Source organism: Athene cunicularia (genome assembly GCF_003259725.1).
Source record: "Athene cunicularia isolate RWA chromosome 5 unlocalized genomic scaffold, athCun1 chr5_part1, whole genome shotgun sequence".
In the NCBI taxonomy this organism is placed as follows: Eukaryota; Metazoa; Chordata; class Aves; order Strigiformes; family Strigidae; genus Athene; species Athene cunicularia.
The window spans coordinates 20,755,126-20,771,640 of record NW_020799101.1 but is presented as its reverse complement, the minus strand read 5'-3'; the positions used below and the strand labels follow the sequence as shown (position 1 = coordinate 20,771,640).

Sequence of the window (16,515 nt, the reverse complement as noted above, 5' to 3'; positions counted from 1 at the left end):
ATAAGCAAAGTAACTGCGACCTATAGTTTATGAGTCAATTCCCAAGATTTACAATCATGAAAGCTAAAGAGTACCCTTAATTCCTTCACTTCCAGAATTCTGCTTCTGAAAATGATCAGTTCATTTGAAGAGACACTCATTTCAGTTTTTGTAAGAATATTGAACACAGAGCTTGCTTTAGGAAGCCAACATGGCAGGGATGGAGAGAAAGCTGAGTTACTCTACCTGCCTTTAGTTTTGGCAATTTATTAAAGGAAAAACTGTTCCAGCTTTTCCAGCCTTCTGGAATTTGCAGAGATGTTTTCCTTCACAGAGTTTCTTTTCTAAATCAGTAAGTTGTTCAACTCTTCAATCTTTTTAATGCCTTTAGGGAAGAGACTTCTAACACAGGGACACAACTCACTTCTGTATTAGGGTCTCTGAGATTTGCTGAAAAATGCTGCAGCTATGACCACTACTATGAGTTATTATTAAACGGTTGTAAAACACTACTGAGGTAAAGCTTTTCCCAAAAAATGTATTTAAACACATTCAGTTGTATCCTTGCTTCCTCATTCCTTCCCTCTGCCACACCACAATCAACACTGAAGTCATAAATATATAATTAGATTTGTCGTTGTTCTCTTGCTTAATACAATCAACAGTAGTTACCAATGCATATTTTCTGTATCAAGTTTTATAGTATCAGTTTATTAAGGACTGATAGCTGGAGATTAGGATACTGGCATTATTATAAGGACTTGAATCCCTTTCTCACCATCATAACGGGAGAAAACAGGAAAGCTTTAACAGATTTTTCTAAGGGCAAAATCTGTGTAATGATAAAAAGGAGATAAACTTCAGCCTGCCAGCCTGCAAAGTGCAGAAATGCTTAAGTGACTGTCCAGTCACAGATCTTTTTTGTGCAATATCTAATGAGAAATGCTGTGTGTTTCACCCAGTTTTTTGGAGTCATTACTGAAATGTTTTGTTCAGGTGCCACATTTGCATAGGTGAGAGGTACTCTAGGCAGAGTTCTAGAATAAGGTGAATGCATAAATCAGTTTTAATATGATGTTCCCTCCTTAGGACATTCCCAGCAAACCAGGAGCTGCAGCTGGCTGTGGCTTTATGTCTTCATCTGGGCTTTCTATCATACTCGGGAGCCAAATAAAACCTAATCATCAATATGACTTAGAATTGAAAGAGAGCTCAGTGCAGAGTATTGGCCCTGTGAGGAGGTATAGACTCTCCCCAGTGATGGGAAGGGAGTGAGAGAACCACTATTATTGCTCTGTGTGGTCCCAAGGATCTCAGAGGAGGCTCTTGTCCTTTCTTCATGTCCTTTCTTATTTTAAAAAGACAGTGTCATGACAGATCAGAGCAGTATGATCTAGATGGGAGCCAGGCCATATTAAAGGCAGATAAACTGTCACACTTAGGCTCATGATAAAATGTAATCCTGTTAGAGTTTATCTACAGTATCACGTCATCTTACATAATTGAAAAGAAACCACTCTTGTCTGAAATAATCCTGCGAGAGAGAAAACCGTGAACAGTGGGATAGCGAATGTTACTGTTACACACAACATGCAGTATAGGCTGCATTACAGTATACATACATTTACCATTTCAATTCATAATGACAAGCTACAGGACTTTTCATGGTCTCATTTTTGATCTCCATCTGTTCTATCCTTGAGGCTGATACCTGATGATGCTCCAAATAAATATAGTAATCTACAAGAGCAAGGTAGCAAGGTTATAACAGTTTGACTCCTGAAGAATCTTTCTATACTGTCAGTACATGGGTTTCCCAAAAACAGCATCTGGGGCATGTTATGAACTGCAGAGCTGTAACAGAAGACCAAGCTTTCATACACCTCTGAATTACATTTCTTTCTGAAATGCCTGGATGGTGTTTAAACTGCTTAAATAAAGAAAAAAATATTTGAAAACATGGTTTCTGTTTACTGAAATTCTATTTTCCTGAAGTCCCAGCCACTGAGTTTTGATCTGGGTAAACAAAATCTGGAAAAATACAGTGCTTATGTAACTGCAGTTCAGGACTCTGAGATCTGCACATGCATGGTACTTGTCAAGGTTTATATCCTTCATTAGGTTCAAGTATGTAAAATGCAGCATTTTTTTTTCAGTCATTGGAAACAACATATAACAAGACAGGGTAACGTCACACAATACAGTGTCTTTCATTGCATGCATTAGAGTTAAATTGCTTATGATCTGAATAATAAATAGTAGCTGGGAATGTAAAAGTTAAAAAGTACACTTAGAAGCTGAAAATGTACATTAGAGAACTCATCTATACTAAAGCTAACAAATTTGTTTATGTAGCCATTCACAGACAAATGTGTAGCAGAATTAAAAGGAGTATCTCTCCTTTATGGTTTCAAAGAAAGTGCTCTCCTGCAAAACTGCTGTAGTTTGAGCTGACATCCTAAAACAATAACTTAGCAGATGTGAGCCTGTTTCATTTAGTGGAAAGCTAATTCTAAAGTCTGTTGACAGCTCAGTTCACATCAGAAACAACATCAAGATGAGACTTTTAGCAAATACATGCCTTACAGCAGGATATTTTGTATTTGTGGATTACCATACTTATTTAAAAGACTCTCCTCATAAGTAGTTAATTCGCTGTGGTGAGGTGTAATAATCTGGCAGTGTGCATTAAATTGGAGAATATACATAATGGCATTACAAAAATAGAAGCAGAACATTCCAGAGTCTGGTAGGAAATGAAAAAAACATAGAGTGTGATTAAATAATACGGCCCAGAGCCTACTCTGTCAGGCATCAGTGAATAGCATTCATTGAAGTCAGTGGTTCTGCAAAAGAAAGAAAGTACCTGAGCAAAAATTTCCAGTTAAATGGTTTAGTTTTAGGTTTGCAAAATGTGTTAGTTTTAGGATTTGAAACAGACTGTGACAGGACAAAGACTGGAGGTACAATGTGCCATCACAAGTGATAGGCTTAGCCTTCATTGAAGTCACTGAAAGTCCTTCAATCACTGCAATGCCTTTGCATCAAATCTATTTCAAGACTATTTAACAGTAATATTAAACTATTGTTTAATATTAATGCATTTTTCCTCCAGAAAGACATAAAGAGCACATCCTTAGAATAGTCTTCCAATGGCCTTGATCTTCCCTATTAAACATTTCATGCTATTCAGCTTTTTCTTTTCTCTTTTCTTTTACAGGCAGGCCAGATCTGGCAGATAGCTGATATGAGGACTTTGCTGACTTCAGAAAGCTGAGTGTAACACCAACAGACTTCAGTGAAAGGCGATATTATCCCTCCAAGCAACTCATACACAGAAAACTTTTGGTAGCTTTAAATTAACCTGTTGCTCACCTGCAAAGATAAGGCTACTGTTTCTTTCAGCACACATGGAGGAAGGCAACAAACTTTGTAACCCTGGCTAATAAGACTGTGGCTTTCTTATCAAAAGTAGGAGGTAGGCCAATTCTAAAAGGATTATTTTGTATTTAACCTCCAGGACTTTAACTCTGGCCTGAACACTGGACATAAATAGAAGCCAATTTTAATGACCTGAGATTTTGCTACCCGTGCTTTATTATTGTTATCAGTTCTTTACCACTTTGGTACTTTATTTCTTTAAGTTAGAAATGGGTTCGTGGACAAGAATGTTGCCCACAGATTGGGCTGTTCTCATGAAATCATGGCTTATCTTTTCCCTGGGGCTTTACATGCAGGTCTCCAAAACTTTGGCCTGCCCAAAAGTATGCCGCTGTGATCGAAACTTTGTCTACTGTAATGAGCGAAGCTTGACCTCAGTGCCTCTTGGGATACCGGAGGGTGTAACCGTCCTCTACCTCCATAATAACCAAATTAATAATGCTGGATTTCCTGCAGAGTTGCACAACGTCCAGTCTGTGCACACAGTCTACCTGTATGGCAACCAATTGGATGAATTCCCCATGAACCTGCCCAAGAATGTCAGGGTTCTCCACCTGCAGGAAAACAACATTCAAACCATTTCTCGAGCCGCCCTTGCTCAGCTTTTGAAGCTGGAAGAGCTGCACCTAGATGACAACTCCATCTCCACTGTCGGTGTTGAGGATGGGGCATTCCGGGAAGCCATCAGCCTCAAGCTTCTGTTCTTGTCCAAGAATCACTTAAGCAGCGTACCAGTAGGCCTTCCAGTGGACTTACAAGAACTTCGAGTAGACGAAAACCGAATTGCTGTCATTTCAGACCTGGCCTTCCAGAATCTTACAAGTCTGGAGCGTCTGATTGTGGATGGCAATCTGCTTACTAATAAAGGCATAGCTGAAGGCACCTTCAGCCACCTCTCCAAGCTCAAGGAATTCTCAATAGTGAGGAATTCACTGACCTACCCTCCTCCTGATCTTCCAGGTACACATCTGCTAAGGCTCTACTTGCAGGACAACCAGATAACCCATATACCACTTACAGCCTTTTCAAACCTCCACAAGCTGGAACGTCTTGATATTTCCAACAATCAACTCCGGATGTTGGTAAAGGGGGTATTTGATAACCTCCACAACCTGAGGCAACTCACTGTAAGGAATAATCCCTGGTTGTGTGACTGCAGTATTAAGTGGGTAACTGAATGGCTCAAATTTATTCCTGCTTCCATCAATGTACGGGGTTTTATGTGCCAGGGACCGGAGCAGGTCCGAGGTATGGCAGTCAGGGAGCTCAATATGAATATGTTATCATGCCCCACCACCACTCCTGGTCTGCCACTTATCATCACCCCAGTCCCAGCTACAGCCATGCCAACTACATTAGTTCCCATCTCATCAGTTCCTCCTCCAAGTAGCAAATATAATCCTCTCACTCCCACCATAGCCTCACTCCCCACTGTGCCTGTCAGGGAGGACAGAGAAAGGGTGACACCTCCTATATCTGAACGGATTCAACTCTCCATCCATTTTGTGAATGACACTTGCATCCAAGTTAACTGGATGTCTCTTTTTACCGTGATGGCGTATAAACTCACATGGGTTAAAATGGGCCATAGTCTGGTAGGAGGAATTGTTCAGGAACGAATAGTTAGTGGTGAGAAGCAACACTTGAATTTGGTAAATTTGGAGCCCAAATCCACCTATCGGATTTGTTTAGTTCCACTGGATACTTACAACAATTACCGAACTGGAGAAGACACTGTCTGTTCAGAAGCTACAACCAAGGCTTCCTTTTTGAGCAATGGCAGCAACATCCCCTCCAGCCATGAGCAGACAACTTCTCAGAACCTGGGTTCCCCATTTCTGCTGGCAGGGTTAATTGGGGGTGCAGTGATATTTGTCCTTGTGGTCCTGCTCAGCATTTTTTGCTGGCACATGCACAAAAAAGGGCGTTACACCTCCCAGAAGTGGAAATATAACCGGGGCCGTCGGAAAGACGACTACTGTGAGGCAGGGACCAAGAAGGACAACTCCATCCTGGAGATGACGGAAACCAGCTTCCAGATTGTCTCCTTAAATAATGATCAGCTCCTTAAAGGAGATTTTAGACTGCAGCCCATTTATACCCCAAATGGGGGCATTAACTACACAGACTGCCACATCCCCAACAACATGCGATACTGCAACAGCAATGTCTCAGACCTGGAGCACTGTCATACGTGATAGTGAGGGAAGATGGGGGTGTCTAGGACAAAGAGAAAAAACTCTGGAAAAAATAACCCCCCAACAACAATGAAAAAATTACATTTGATAAATGTTACACAGATGCATTTATGCATTTGAATACTCTGTAATTTATACGGTGTACTATATAATGGGATTTAAAAAAAAAAAAAAGTGCTATCTTTTCTATTTCAAGTTAATTGCAAATGGTTTTGTAACTCTTTGCTTTTTAAATCTTTAAAAAATATTGCTAAGTACTGTACAGGGTTGTAGAATAAGAACCCAATGTCATGGCGAAGGAAAGAATGACTCATTCTTCAAACATTAACCACTTTGCTGTCGAAGCTGTCTGAGGGATGTTAAGTTTCTTGGTGTCCTGTAGTACAGGAAAATAAGTGCATATTAAAACAGGATTACTAGGAATGGACAAAGGCAATTCACATAAAATGGATACAACCCTTCTCACTTGAACCCAGCAGTTGCTGTTGAGCTTCAAACAAATGGAAATACTTCCATTCCCCTTTGTCAGTTCTGCATTTCCTACCTCCAACTGAAAGCTGGAGTTCTGAGTGCTACCAAAAAGGCTGCTTGCTTGTTTGATTACTTTTCTCCCAATATACTTGGAATAGGAAAGGTAGACAAAGCTCAGTGTCTAACTCAAAGTGACCTTGATTCCTATTTGCAAAAGCTACTCTGAAAATGTCCCCCAATACTATATACTTTTATAATAGAAAGTGTTCCTCTTTTTCATCTTGATAAAGAAGCTTTAGGCATTCTCTGACCCTTCACAGTGGGAGATGAAGGTTATCAGTGTGTAACAGATAGCTGTCATTAAGTTGGACCTCTCCTTAATAGAGCAGCATTTGTTGACACAGCATGTTCAGGTAAAGCCTGAATGACAGAAATTCTGAGTGCTCCCAGCTTTATAGTATTCATGTAGAACCTGGAATCTAAAAGTGTAAATTGCTGAAAACATGACGCAAAATATGATGCTAATGAAAAGGTTGTTACTGACTTATGTTTCAGGCTCTGATTTAGGGATCTGAGTTATGTTCAGTATGGAGAAGTAGGAAAAAAAGACAAACAAACAGAAAAAAAAAATAGAAAAGTCTTTAAAAAATTTATTTATTATTGGAAAGGCCTCTGGGCCTATTGTGAACTGAAATATGTTCAACAGGGAAAATCACGTATAAATTCTGGTTGGGGTGGGTTTTTTTCCCCATTCAAGTATACAGTGACAGACATTAACTCAGCATATTATTAGCTGAGGAATTTTGAGGACACTGTCCCTCTGAAGTTACCCTTCTTTTATCTTAAGCTTTTGGAAATTTTCCACAATGATCTGTGCTTTTTAAGCAGTAGGTAGGCTTAGAATTTGTTTTTTTATTCCCTCAAATTCTTTAGCTGGAATACGTTCTGAGTCCTTGAGCTTTACATGCAGTATGTGAAACATCATGTTTGTATTAAAACGATGATGCTGCTTTCAAGATTGTATAATGTTCCAGCCACTCCATTGACTCTGTGACTGCCAAGAACTCTGGATTTCTTGCCAGCTCAGTGGTGGAATCTAATTCTTCCTTTCTTTCAGTTTGTTTGTTTTTTAATGAGGCTCACTTTCTCCTAAGCTTGGGGACAAGCAAAAGTTCACAACAAAGAGAAAAAAAGAGAGACAAAACTTTCCTGTGGGAGTAGGGAACCAAAGAGAAAACATTTTAGTTACCAGCTAGGGACAAGAAGAAGCTATTAGAGGTGGATTGGAAGTAAAGGCTGAAGAACTTTCACTGTGGAATGCTTAGACTTTTCACTTTATGAGGCTGCTTATGTTGGGAGAGAGGGTTTTAATCCTTTCCTTTGCTCATTTCACTCAACCCATTCTTGAAACCCAGCAGTCTATGAGTGTGCAGTTTCTGAAATTCAAACGGCATGATAACACTCATTTTCTGCAATGGCAAAATAAATCCAGTTATGATTGATGGCAAAGTACAATCATCATATAAGGAACTGCAACCTCACCCCAACAACATTTATAATCACATTTTGAAATTCCAATCTATATTCTGTATATTTGCTATTTTCTCCAGCCATAACAGGTATTTTAGGGAACCTGTGTGGCTACTGTAATAGTTAAGTCACTGAAATTTTGTTGAATAAAAGGCTGCCATATGATTTCAAATGGTGTAATTATAGGTAGACACGTCTATGCAAAGTGGTTTTTTCTGTGACCTATTTACTGAAGATTATGATGAGAAGGTTGATTGATACCTTTGTTTCTTCAACATGTTTTAGGCACCAAAGCCCACAAGACAAGCAGCAAATAGTTGTGCTTCTGCACGCTTCCATTGCATGCTGGAGTTTGTTTGAAATTAAATAGAGTCAGAGATTTCCATTGGGTGTGGATGTAATATTTAATTTCACTGAAATAACTAGCTGTATGTTTGATTTCAAAAGGCATCCTTTGAAAGTATGTGCTTACTAGAGTTTCATACTTCAGTGACTGATGATGGAGGAACATTTGTCCTCCTTGATGAACATCTTCTGTTCTAGGCCTCAGGATACCATAGTTTCAAGATGAGCTAGGCGCCTTATATGTAGCAAATTACTTATTCAGGGAGTTCAGCCATACTGCAGGTGAATGATCCACAAGCCCAAAACTGATTACAACAAATACTGTTACTGTCCTAATAGGGTGAAACCGGAAGACATTCACAAACTGTTCACTTTGATCTTGGATGATGAAATGTTTGTATCTGTCTGTGGACTATTACTCACTTACCTAGATCAAAAATCAGAATGATATTAAAGATAGCATAGTTTATACTTCTTTTCAGTATGAATAATAATATATATATTGGTATGGGATATTGACACTTTCTTTTATATAAATGCTCTTCTGAAAAACAGTAGCAAACCGCTTATAACAAAATTTGTGCATAGAACTGGGAGTATTATCTAAAAAACTATCACAGTGGTAGTCAACTGAAAGGTCATACATTTAATTTGAAAAATATGTCTCCCAATTCTGATTGCTATCCAGCTGCAAAAGAGTTAATGTATTTCAACCTACAACACAGTTTGGGACTTTTCAAAGTGCCAGTGACAGAAACAGCTGAGACATCATTTCAGGTCACATCTAGAAAAGTACATAATGAGGAATTTTCACTAGTTAAAGTATTCAGAAAAAGTCAGAGTTAAAAATGGTCTTTTGACTATGTAAAGTTTAAGATTAGGTTTTCCCTTGGGCATCATAAAAATGGTGTCATCTTCACTTGTTGCAAATGTTTGACCAGAGATACTAACTAAAGGCTGTAGAACAGAAGCCCCAAATGTGTCTATATGCAACTCATCCAAAGTGTTCACTTCCAGGTCCTGGTTTGAACAGGTGTATCGGACCTTGGGGCCCATGTGTGGTTTACAGACAAAAATCTCACCCATTTTCCATTGTATACTGCTAAGACCTGACATAAATGTACAGAAAAGATTGGTGAGCGAAATAAGAGTTTAAGTGAAATTATGTTAAAGCAGTATCATAACACTGCTGTGCCCAGTGCTTGGGTTCCTTCTGAAAACTTATTTATTACAAGACCATGTTCTCACAGATTCTGTCACTATAACAAGTGTTCCTTGCATGTACCTTGCTAGCAAAAACAAACAGCTGATGAATGTGTGGACTTTGTGTTGACAGGTTCTTATTGGAGACATTATTACTGAATTTCTTTATAAGAATATTTAGGGATTGGGTTACTTTGGACTGAAAAGGTTTTAGCAGTTTTCCCTGTAAGCCAGTAAAGGACTACAATGAATGTCACATAAAACAGAAAAATGAAGTAACATATGCTATTTGCTACTAGAGTAGTTTAACTATATTTTTCTCTCAATCATTTTCTCTTCTCATGAGAGAAAATTTCTCCCTCAGAGAAATGTATCAATTTTAATTTTGCAAGCAAAAGAACTTTATACATATTGTATTGTTGTTACGGTTTTAAGGGTCTACATAAGGCACTTTATTAATGACGTTGAAGTGAAAGTTCAGTCTCAGCTTTTGACAGTGAAGTGGTTAATTCCCATTGAATTCTCCATTTATAGTATTTCTTCACCTTAAATTTAACATGGAGATATTAAAGTTTTTTCTTTAGAACATGAGAATAATGGTTTTACTCAATGTCTTTCCAGCACAGTGGAAAAACAAAACAGAAATGAGTGCCAAAACCAAAAGTTAATGGCTCTGAGCCTCATCAAATCCTGCCTGATGCTTTCTTCTAAACACAGAGATAATCTTAGGAAGCTGATGATCACTCCTTGCCTGAACTCTACTGAACAGGGCACTTCGTATCCCAGATGATACTACAGGCAATATTGAAGCATTTGGCATTAAACTTCTGTACAGCAGTGAATGTCTTGCTCTTTAAAAGGACGCTGGCTAGTAGTCCATCTGGAAAACTAGTACAAAAGAGATTTGGCAAGCTTTTATTATACTGGGGGTCCGTGGAAATGTGCCTCATAAGAGCTGAATTCTGATCATCTCAGAAACAGATAAGGTACTAACAAATTGTTATCATCACTTGGTCCCAAATATCTGAAGATGATCTTTCATAAAATTGATTTTAACTGAGACATGCACACTTGATTCTGTTCTGTGTTTAGTATACTTTCTATCTTTAACATGGAAAAATAGATGGTTTGAAGTCTGCATTATCTGTTTCCTGCAATCTACCATGTTGCACGCATTGTTAACTTCAAAACTTCACTATACACTATATATTATCTTGTTGACATATTCAGTAAAGAGTTATTTAAAAAAAATACAACAATCCTGCTGTATTTATATGAGCAAGTTAATTAAAATAAGGATGTGATTATCTGAAAGGGAAAACAGAAAAACAAAAGTATCAATCTTCTGTACTTTCATTCCTGGAAATATTTTCAAATGTTCTACTGTACATCCACCCTCTCTTCAGATTCTAAAAGGCAGATATTTTAATCTTCTGTCTCTCAAAGAGTCCAACCATTTGTTATTTCAATTTCTCAGAATTAATCCTATCTTTAAAATATTATCTCATTCTGATATGCATACAGGAGAGCACTGTAAAACAAGAACAGATTGTGTTCCAGTGTTTGCAATTAATAGGTACGTTTAAGCAGCTACACACTTCTGTAACAAATGTATGTATGTGGAAGCTGTGACCCATTATATGCTTAGTCATTTGATAAATGCATTTGACATTCATCCTTGACAATCTTAAACCTGCCTTTTACCTATTATTATTTAATCTGTTTTCTTGAAATGAAATGTGATTTTTTTTCCCAATTTTCCCTTCAAAATTGTTCTTGAATTTTCAGAATGCACAACATTCAGACATAGGCCTTAATAAATTTTTTTATATCTTATACCTAACATATATGGTAATATATACAGCATATATAAAGAGATATTTTAGCTACTTAGAAATGGAAATTATCCTTCTTCTAGCTACATATACAAGAACCAATTTTGGCTTTGCCAGAACCTGAAATACTGAGTGTTGCAAGCTATATCACTTCAAAGATTAGAAATGTAATATTGCTGTCAAAGTTCTTCTATAAATTACCTTATTCTCTGATTTAACCCTGAATATCAAGTAAAACTACCAAGAGCTGCTGTGTAATAAATCCACATCCAGGCCACCCCCTTAATATGTTTCCCTGAGCTTGATGTTTCTTCTGAGCCAGATCAGACCTTAGTAACTAAATCTTCTTGCCTTAACACAGGAAGGTGGACATCAGAGGTAAAGTAAATGATAAACAGATCATAACATTGTGATCATTTATGTATTTTTGGCAAAAAATAATGGCTTCATCATATTCAATTGATGATTTTGTTTTCTCAAAAAAAAAAAGTTGGCAGACACTGACTACTTCATCAGATTATCTTTTAATAGCCACAAATTATTAATAGTAGGAGAGATCAATCAATATTTACTTTTTATAGTTCTAAGCTCAGTTATCTGGAGCTATTCACATACATGTGCATGTGTGTATAAATTCCTGGGGTTGTGTATAGAGGGTTTAGTTACAAGGAACTCCAAAAGCAACCACACAGAGGAGTATTTTTTGTTATTGTTCAGTCAACATTTTTCAATATTTCACTATAAAACCAGTTCTATCTAAGACCATTTATAGTGCCACATGGAGAAACTACATTTGGTCATTAAAATATGAAGCAAACATTTTAATTCTACTTGAAGTGCCACTGTCAGTGAAGGTTCAAACTAAAAATCACTAAAATACTTGTATTGTGCAGGTAGAGACTTGGTGAATTTTTTAACAATAATTTGCATTCCTAAAACAAATTACACTTTTACAGTGAAATTGTGACCCCATTGATTTCAACTATAAATCAGGATAATTTAGGAATAATACATACTTTAGAAGGATTATTAAAAACATCCAGTTTTACACATTGTATAATATGTTATGCTATGTATCCCCAAATTAAAAACATCAACTGAGTAAGGCAGTAGACCTGTGTATCGGTTCTGAAAAACTACAGGAGCAGTGAAATAAACTTTACAGAAAATATGAGGAGAGAGAAATATGTACTGAGCAACATTGTCTAATGTAAAGCCACACACAATACAGACATTTAAAGCCACAAACAGGCCACTGAGCATAGGAAGAATGTTCTTTTACACATAAATGCACACACACTTTCTGCTTACAACTCTGTATTATGGCTAAGATATGTGACTGAAAAAAAATGCATGTATGAATATTAGGAGTTTATAGCATAGTTACACTTTGGTGGGGACATCTTACACTGAATAAGTAGAATCTTGACTGTGCACTGGACATATTACTTTTCTCTGTGTCAAAAGGATTCATATGCAGAAGGAAGTGACAAAAGAAGAACAAAAGTCATGCTGATTACACTATCTTGTTTTTCTAAGTGTGGAACACCTTGAAGAATGAAGACAGTGTACTACAGAAAATCCAACTCAAATGCATGTGTGTGATTACAACTTTACCATGCTCTGTGAAAAAGCGAGAAGTCTCTGTGGTGAATACTAGTCAGAGTGCTAAGCTGAACATGACCATTCTTGAAAAGCACAACTTCCAGAAAGATTCTGTTAAAATGGTGTATTTCTTGAGTGAAATCAGTATTTCCAGTCCTATAGATTTTGAGCAGGTGATCATACAGATAAATAAAATTCTTTGTGATGAGAATTGGAACAATGTGTCTAAAAAGATATTCCTCTTTACTGATATTTTATGGACATGAAGGACACATGCATATGCTCTATACGTATACATTTGTGACATACTTTTAAATTTCCTTTACAATTTTCAGACTCTTCAGATGAGATCCACTTCTAACACATGTACAATATTCCAAAACATTTAAATCCTCAGAAATGACTGGAATGCCTTTCAATTAATACATTCAAGGAAACGTGATGAAATGAGTATTTATAGAAAGTGCACAGTACTTTCTTAGAGCTTCAGGTGTGGTAAAAAAAAAAAAAAAAAAAAAAGAAAAGACAACTGTTAAACCAGAATAGCTTTGTATTCCTATTTAGATAAGTCCTTCCAAATTGTAGCACACTCACTTGAATGTCAAACTTTCTTTTGACTTGAAAGTCAAATGATTTAAATGACAGTATTGTAAGTTTGACCTCATACACCTTTGCAAACTGGTTTGTGCATTCATAGTTCAGGAACCAACACGTAATTCATTGCTCTCTGACTTACAGTGTGAATGTTAAAGAGTTTTTCCCCATTAAAGAAATATGTTAAGAAAATTTAAGAGTTGGTGTGAAGTCGAATACTGCAGTATTTGTTAAGGCAAATAATTTCATTTATTCAAGCAGGTCATTAGTATGTCTAATGAGGACCACAGAAGCAAGGCATGCGCACATTTACTCTGTCTCATTTTCAAGAAAACCTTTCTCACCAGTACTAGGCACTACTCCTAACTGATAAGAAACATATATGACTGAGAAATATAAACTAATGGAAATCTGAGAAAGGGGAGATATTCCCAATTATTACAGTTATTCTAATAATATACAGTTGAGCAAGCAATTAAAAAGGTAGTGAAGCTTTTCATTTTAAAGGTCCCTAGCAAGCATATATTTTATTTCCCATTCACAAGAAATTAGTTTTAGGCAGTTTTTCACTTACATCTGCATTGTAGGTTAATTTTGAAGACAATTTTTTTTTTTCCTGATTACAGGGCGTAGCACTAGGTTCATGGTATTCTCAGATCTAATTGGTCATGATGTTCATTTGGAAGTCTGTCCATTCACTGATTTACTTTGTCACCTATGAAAAGTTTGAGGGATAGGCTACTTTATGTGTGATACTTAACTTCATAACAAATTTGCAGTTGATATATTTCTGTAACTTTCTGCTTTGGTTTTGACATTCCTTTTTATAATTTAACATTATGAACAGGTGGAAAATGGAGTAAATTTAAAGCAGAGAAAATTATATTTATTTCTTGCTACATTTATAGCAATGGTAAGACTTTTTTTAGCAGAAGACAAAATTTAAGAGTACTGAGTTAAGAAATCTTAAACAATTTTGCTATCACTTTTAAGTTGAATTAATTATTTTTCAACTTTTAATTACAGTAGTCATGCTGAGAAGTTGAGGTGCAAAGACTGGATAAACTCAGGTTTGTGGTTATAGGAATTTTGTGTTTACAGGTTCAGTTTTATAGATTATTACTAGTAGCTGCACAAAGAGAAGGGGACAAGTGTTTCTTCTTTCTTCCTCAAGTACGTCAGATTCCCTTCTATAGTGATCAAGGAAGAAGACAGCTATTTCAAAGAAATCTCCCTCAAAAAACAGGTGTCTAGAACAGAAGGAAAATAACTGGTGTCATGGCATTTTTTTTTTGACTACAGAAGCTGGCAGATGCAGAGCTGGATCATTTTATGAGGGATGCAGCAAGTAAGAGGTGCTCTGCAGCATTATATAGGACCTCTGGTTTGTACAGGAGCCTGATAAAGTACCTTCCCTAGGTGCATCTTCTTGGAGGTCTGTAACAAAAGGCACAACCCGTGCTTATAAAAGCAAGGAATGATCTGAGTTTTATCTTGTTTTGTGGGTCTTTAATTACCATTTCCTGTAAGTCCTGGAGTTCCAGGTACACCATTGTGTTCAAGGAGTGGGTAACAAGGCAAATTTGGAAGGTCACATTTTTGATGACTCCTTTTATCAATGCAAATATTAATAAGGTGCCTGCAAACAAAATTCCAGACCACAGCAGGTGTGATCATTTGTGTTAGGGGTCAGATCAGACACTTCTACTTTCAGTTTAGATGTCTATTATTTTCTCCATTATTCCTTGTCCAATTAATTGTTTTCTTAACATTTCTTAACATTTGAAACTAAGTATTTACTATTGCTTATTTGTCACAATGCAAGGAAAAAGTTTCTACAAAACCATTATACCTGCAAACTGTGATGAAGATTACCCAGCAAAGCTAAGCTACAGAAATGCTGGCAGTCCAGTGAACAATTTGTCATGAAGTGATATGGATTTTATAATGTGATATCCATTCAGTTTATACCCACACTATGAAAAATCCAGAGGCACTAATCTCATTTCTTCTATGTCACATCAACCTTCTCTAGCATGATTGGCTTAGAGGACAGATTGCTGCTTGTTGCCTCACATGATAGTGTCATTTATAAGTGTTTACTTTAAGAAAAAAAAAAAAAAAAAAAAAGCTGTTTTCTGATTGCCTACATTTTTGGGCTGCTGTAATAGTAATTTGCTCTGTATATGTTGACTGTACTATTTATTTCTCACCATTTTTGCACACATATAGGACACACACACACAAACATATGCACAAGTGCACTGTATTTATACATATTTATGTGCATATATATTTAGATAAACATACAGATAAGCATATAAATAGACATATGCTATGTATATCTGTATGTATAAACATGGATCGGTCTAGGTTGAGTCCCATACTGATCTTTTGCTCTGGGTTTATGCATCATTTTGGTTCCACTTAAGCTTGTGAGAGATCAAAGATATAGATTAGCATGATTTTTATTTTTTTTAAGAACAGTATTGTCAGTATTGGTGAGAGCATCTTTTCAATAATGTATGTGCTTTGGCAGCCTACGCACTAAAACTTGAATAATACAGAGAAGGCTAACATAGCTCCTGGAAGTGGATACTATACACCTTCTGAAATACACATTCCAATGCACAAAGACTATCTGAGGACTCAGTTCATAGTAGGACTGTTCTGTGTGGTTGCTAAATAAACTGTAGATAGAGGAGAATGTGGGAAAAGACAATAGTAAACCAGTATGAACAAGAAGGGAAAAATTCACATATTTCTACATCTTTAGCATTATGGTTTAGTTTTTCTATGTTATTTTCTCTCTGTGGACTATTTTTCTTTTCCTGTATTTGACAGTTTTTCTTTCTCGTATGAGCTGTCTTTTAACTTACTCTTCTACTTCATGACGAACCCTTTGTTATATGGTATTTTTGTGGGATGCCCAAAATGAGGGCCTCTCTCATACATGAGGTGATGTATTTGCATGTAGCAGCCCAAAAAAGCAGTATTCATTGCCGTCCATCCTTGATCTGTTTCTGTTCCAAAAAGTGTTGCTGAGATGAGCCACATAGCTAGTGTGCTATTACAGGAAGACTTATAAGTATGCTATGAAATATTTTTCCAGTGTTTCATTTTAGAAGTTCTCTATTTGCAGCAAACATGAAAGGAAATTTGTATGCAACAACAGCCCACAGTGCCAGCAGCAGCACCTTTTCCCTTGTTTCCTTCCATTCCACTTGCACCTGGCTGCTGACTTAAATTATGAAAAACTCACAGTTTGCTTCTGTTGTTCATACACAGCTTAGGTATCCTGATTCCGTAATTAA

The 16,515-nt window shown here is 36.7% G+C and overlaps 1 protein-coding gene across 4 annotated transcripts in view; it reads left to right on the top strand.

Moving 5' to 3' along the window:
* Window positions 1-15,280, top strand: part of FLRT2 (fibronectin leucine rich transmembrane protein 2) — a 64,053-nt gene extending 48,773 nt beyond the window's left edge. For all 4 annotated transcript variants that reach the window (XM_026849543.1, XM_026849545.1, XM_026849544.1 and 1 more), the window contains exon 2: window positions 3,200-15,280. In XM_026849543.1, coding sequence (XP_026705344.1) covers window positions 3,630-5,618 — 1,989 coding nt within the window. In that variant the 5' untranslated portion in view covers window positions 3,200-3,629 and the 3' untranslated portion in view covers window positions 5,619-15,280. The remainder of the gene's footprint in view (window positions 1-3,199) is intronic.
* Window positions 15,281-16,515: the final 1,235 nt, after the last annotated feature.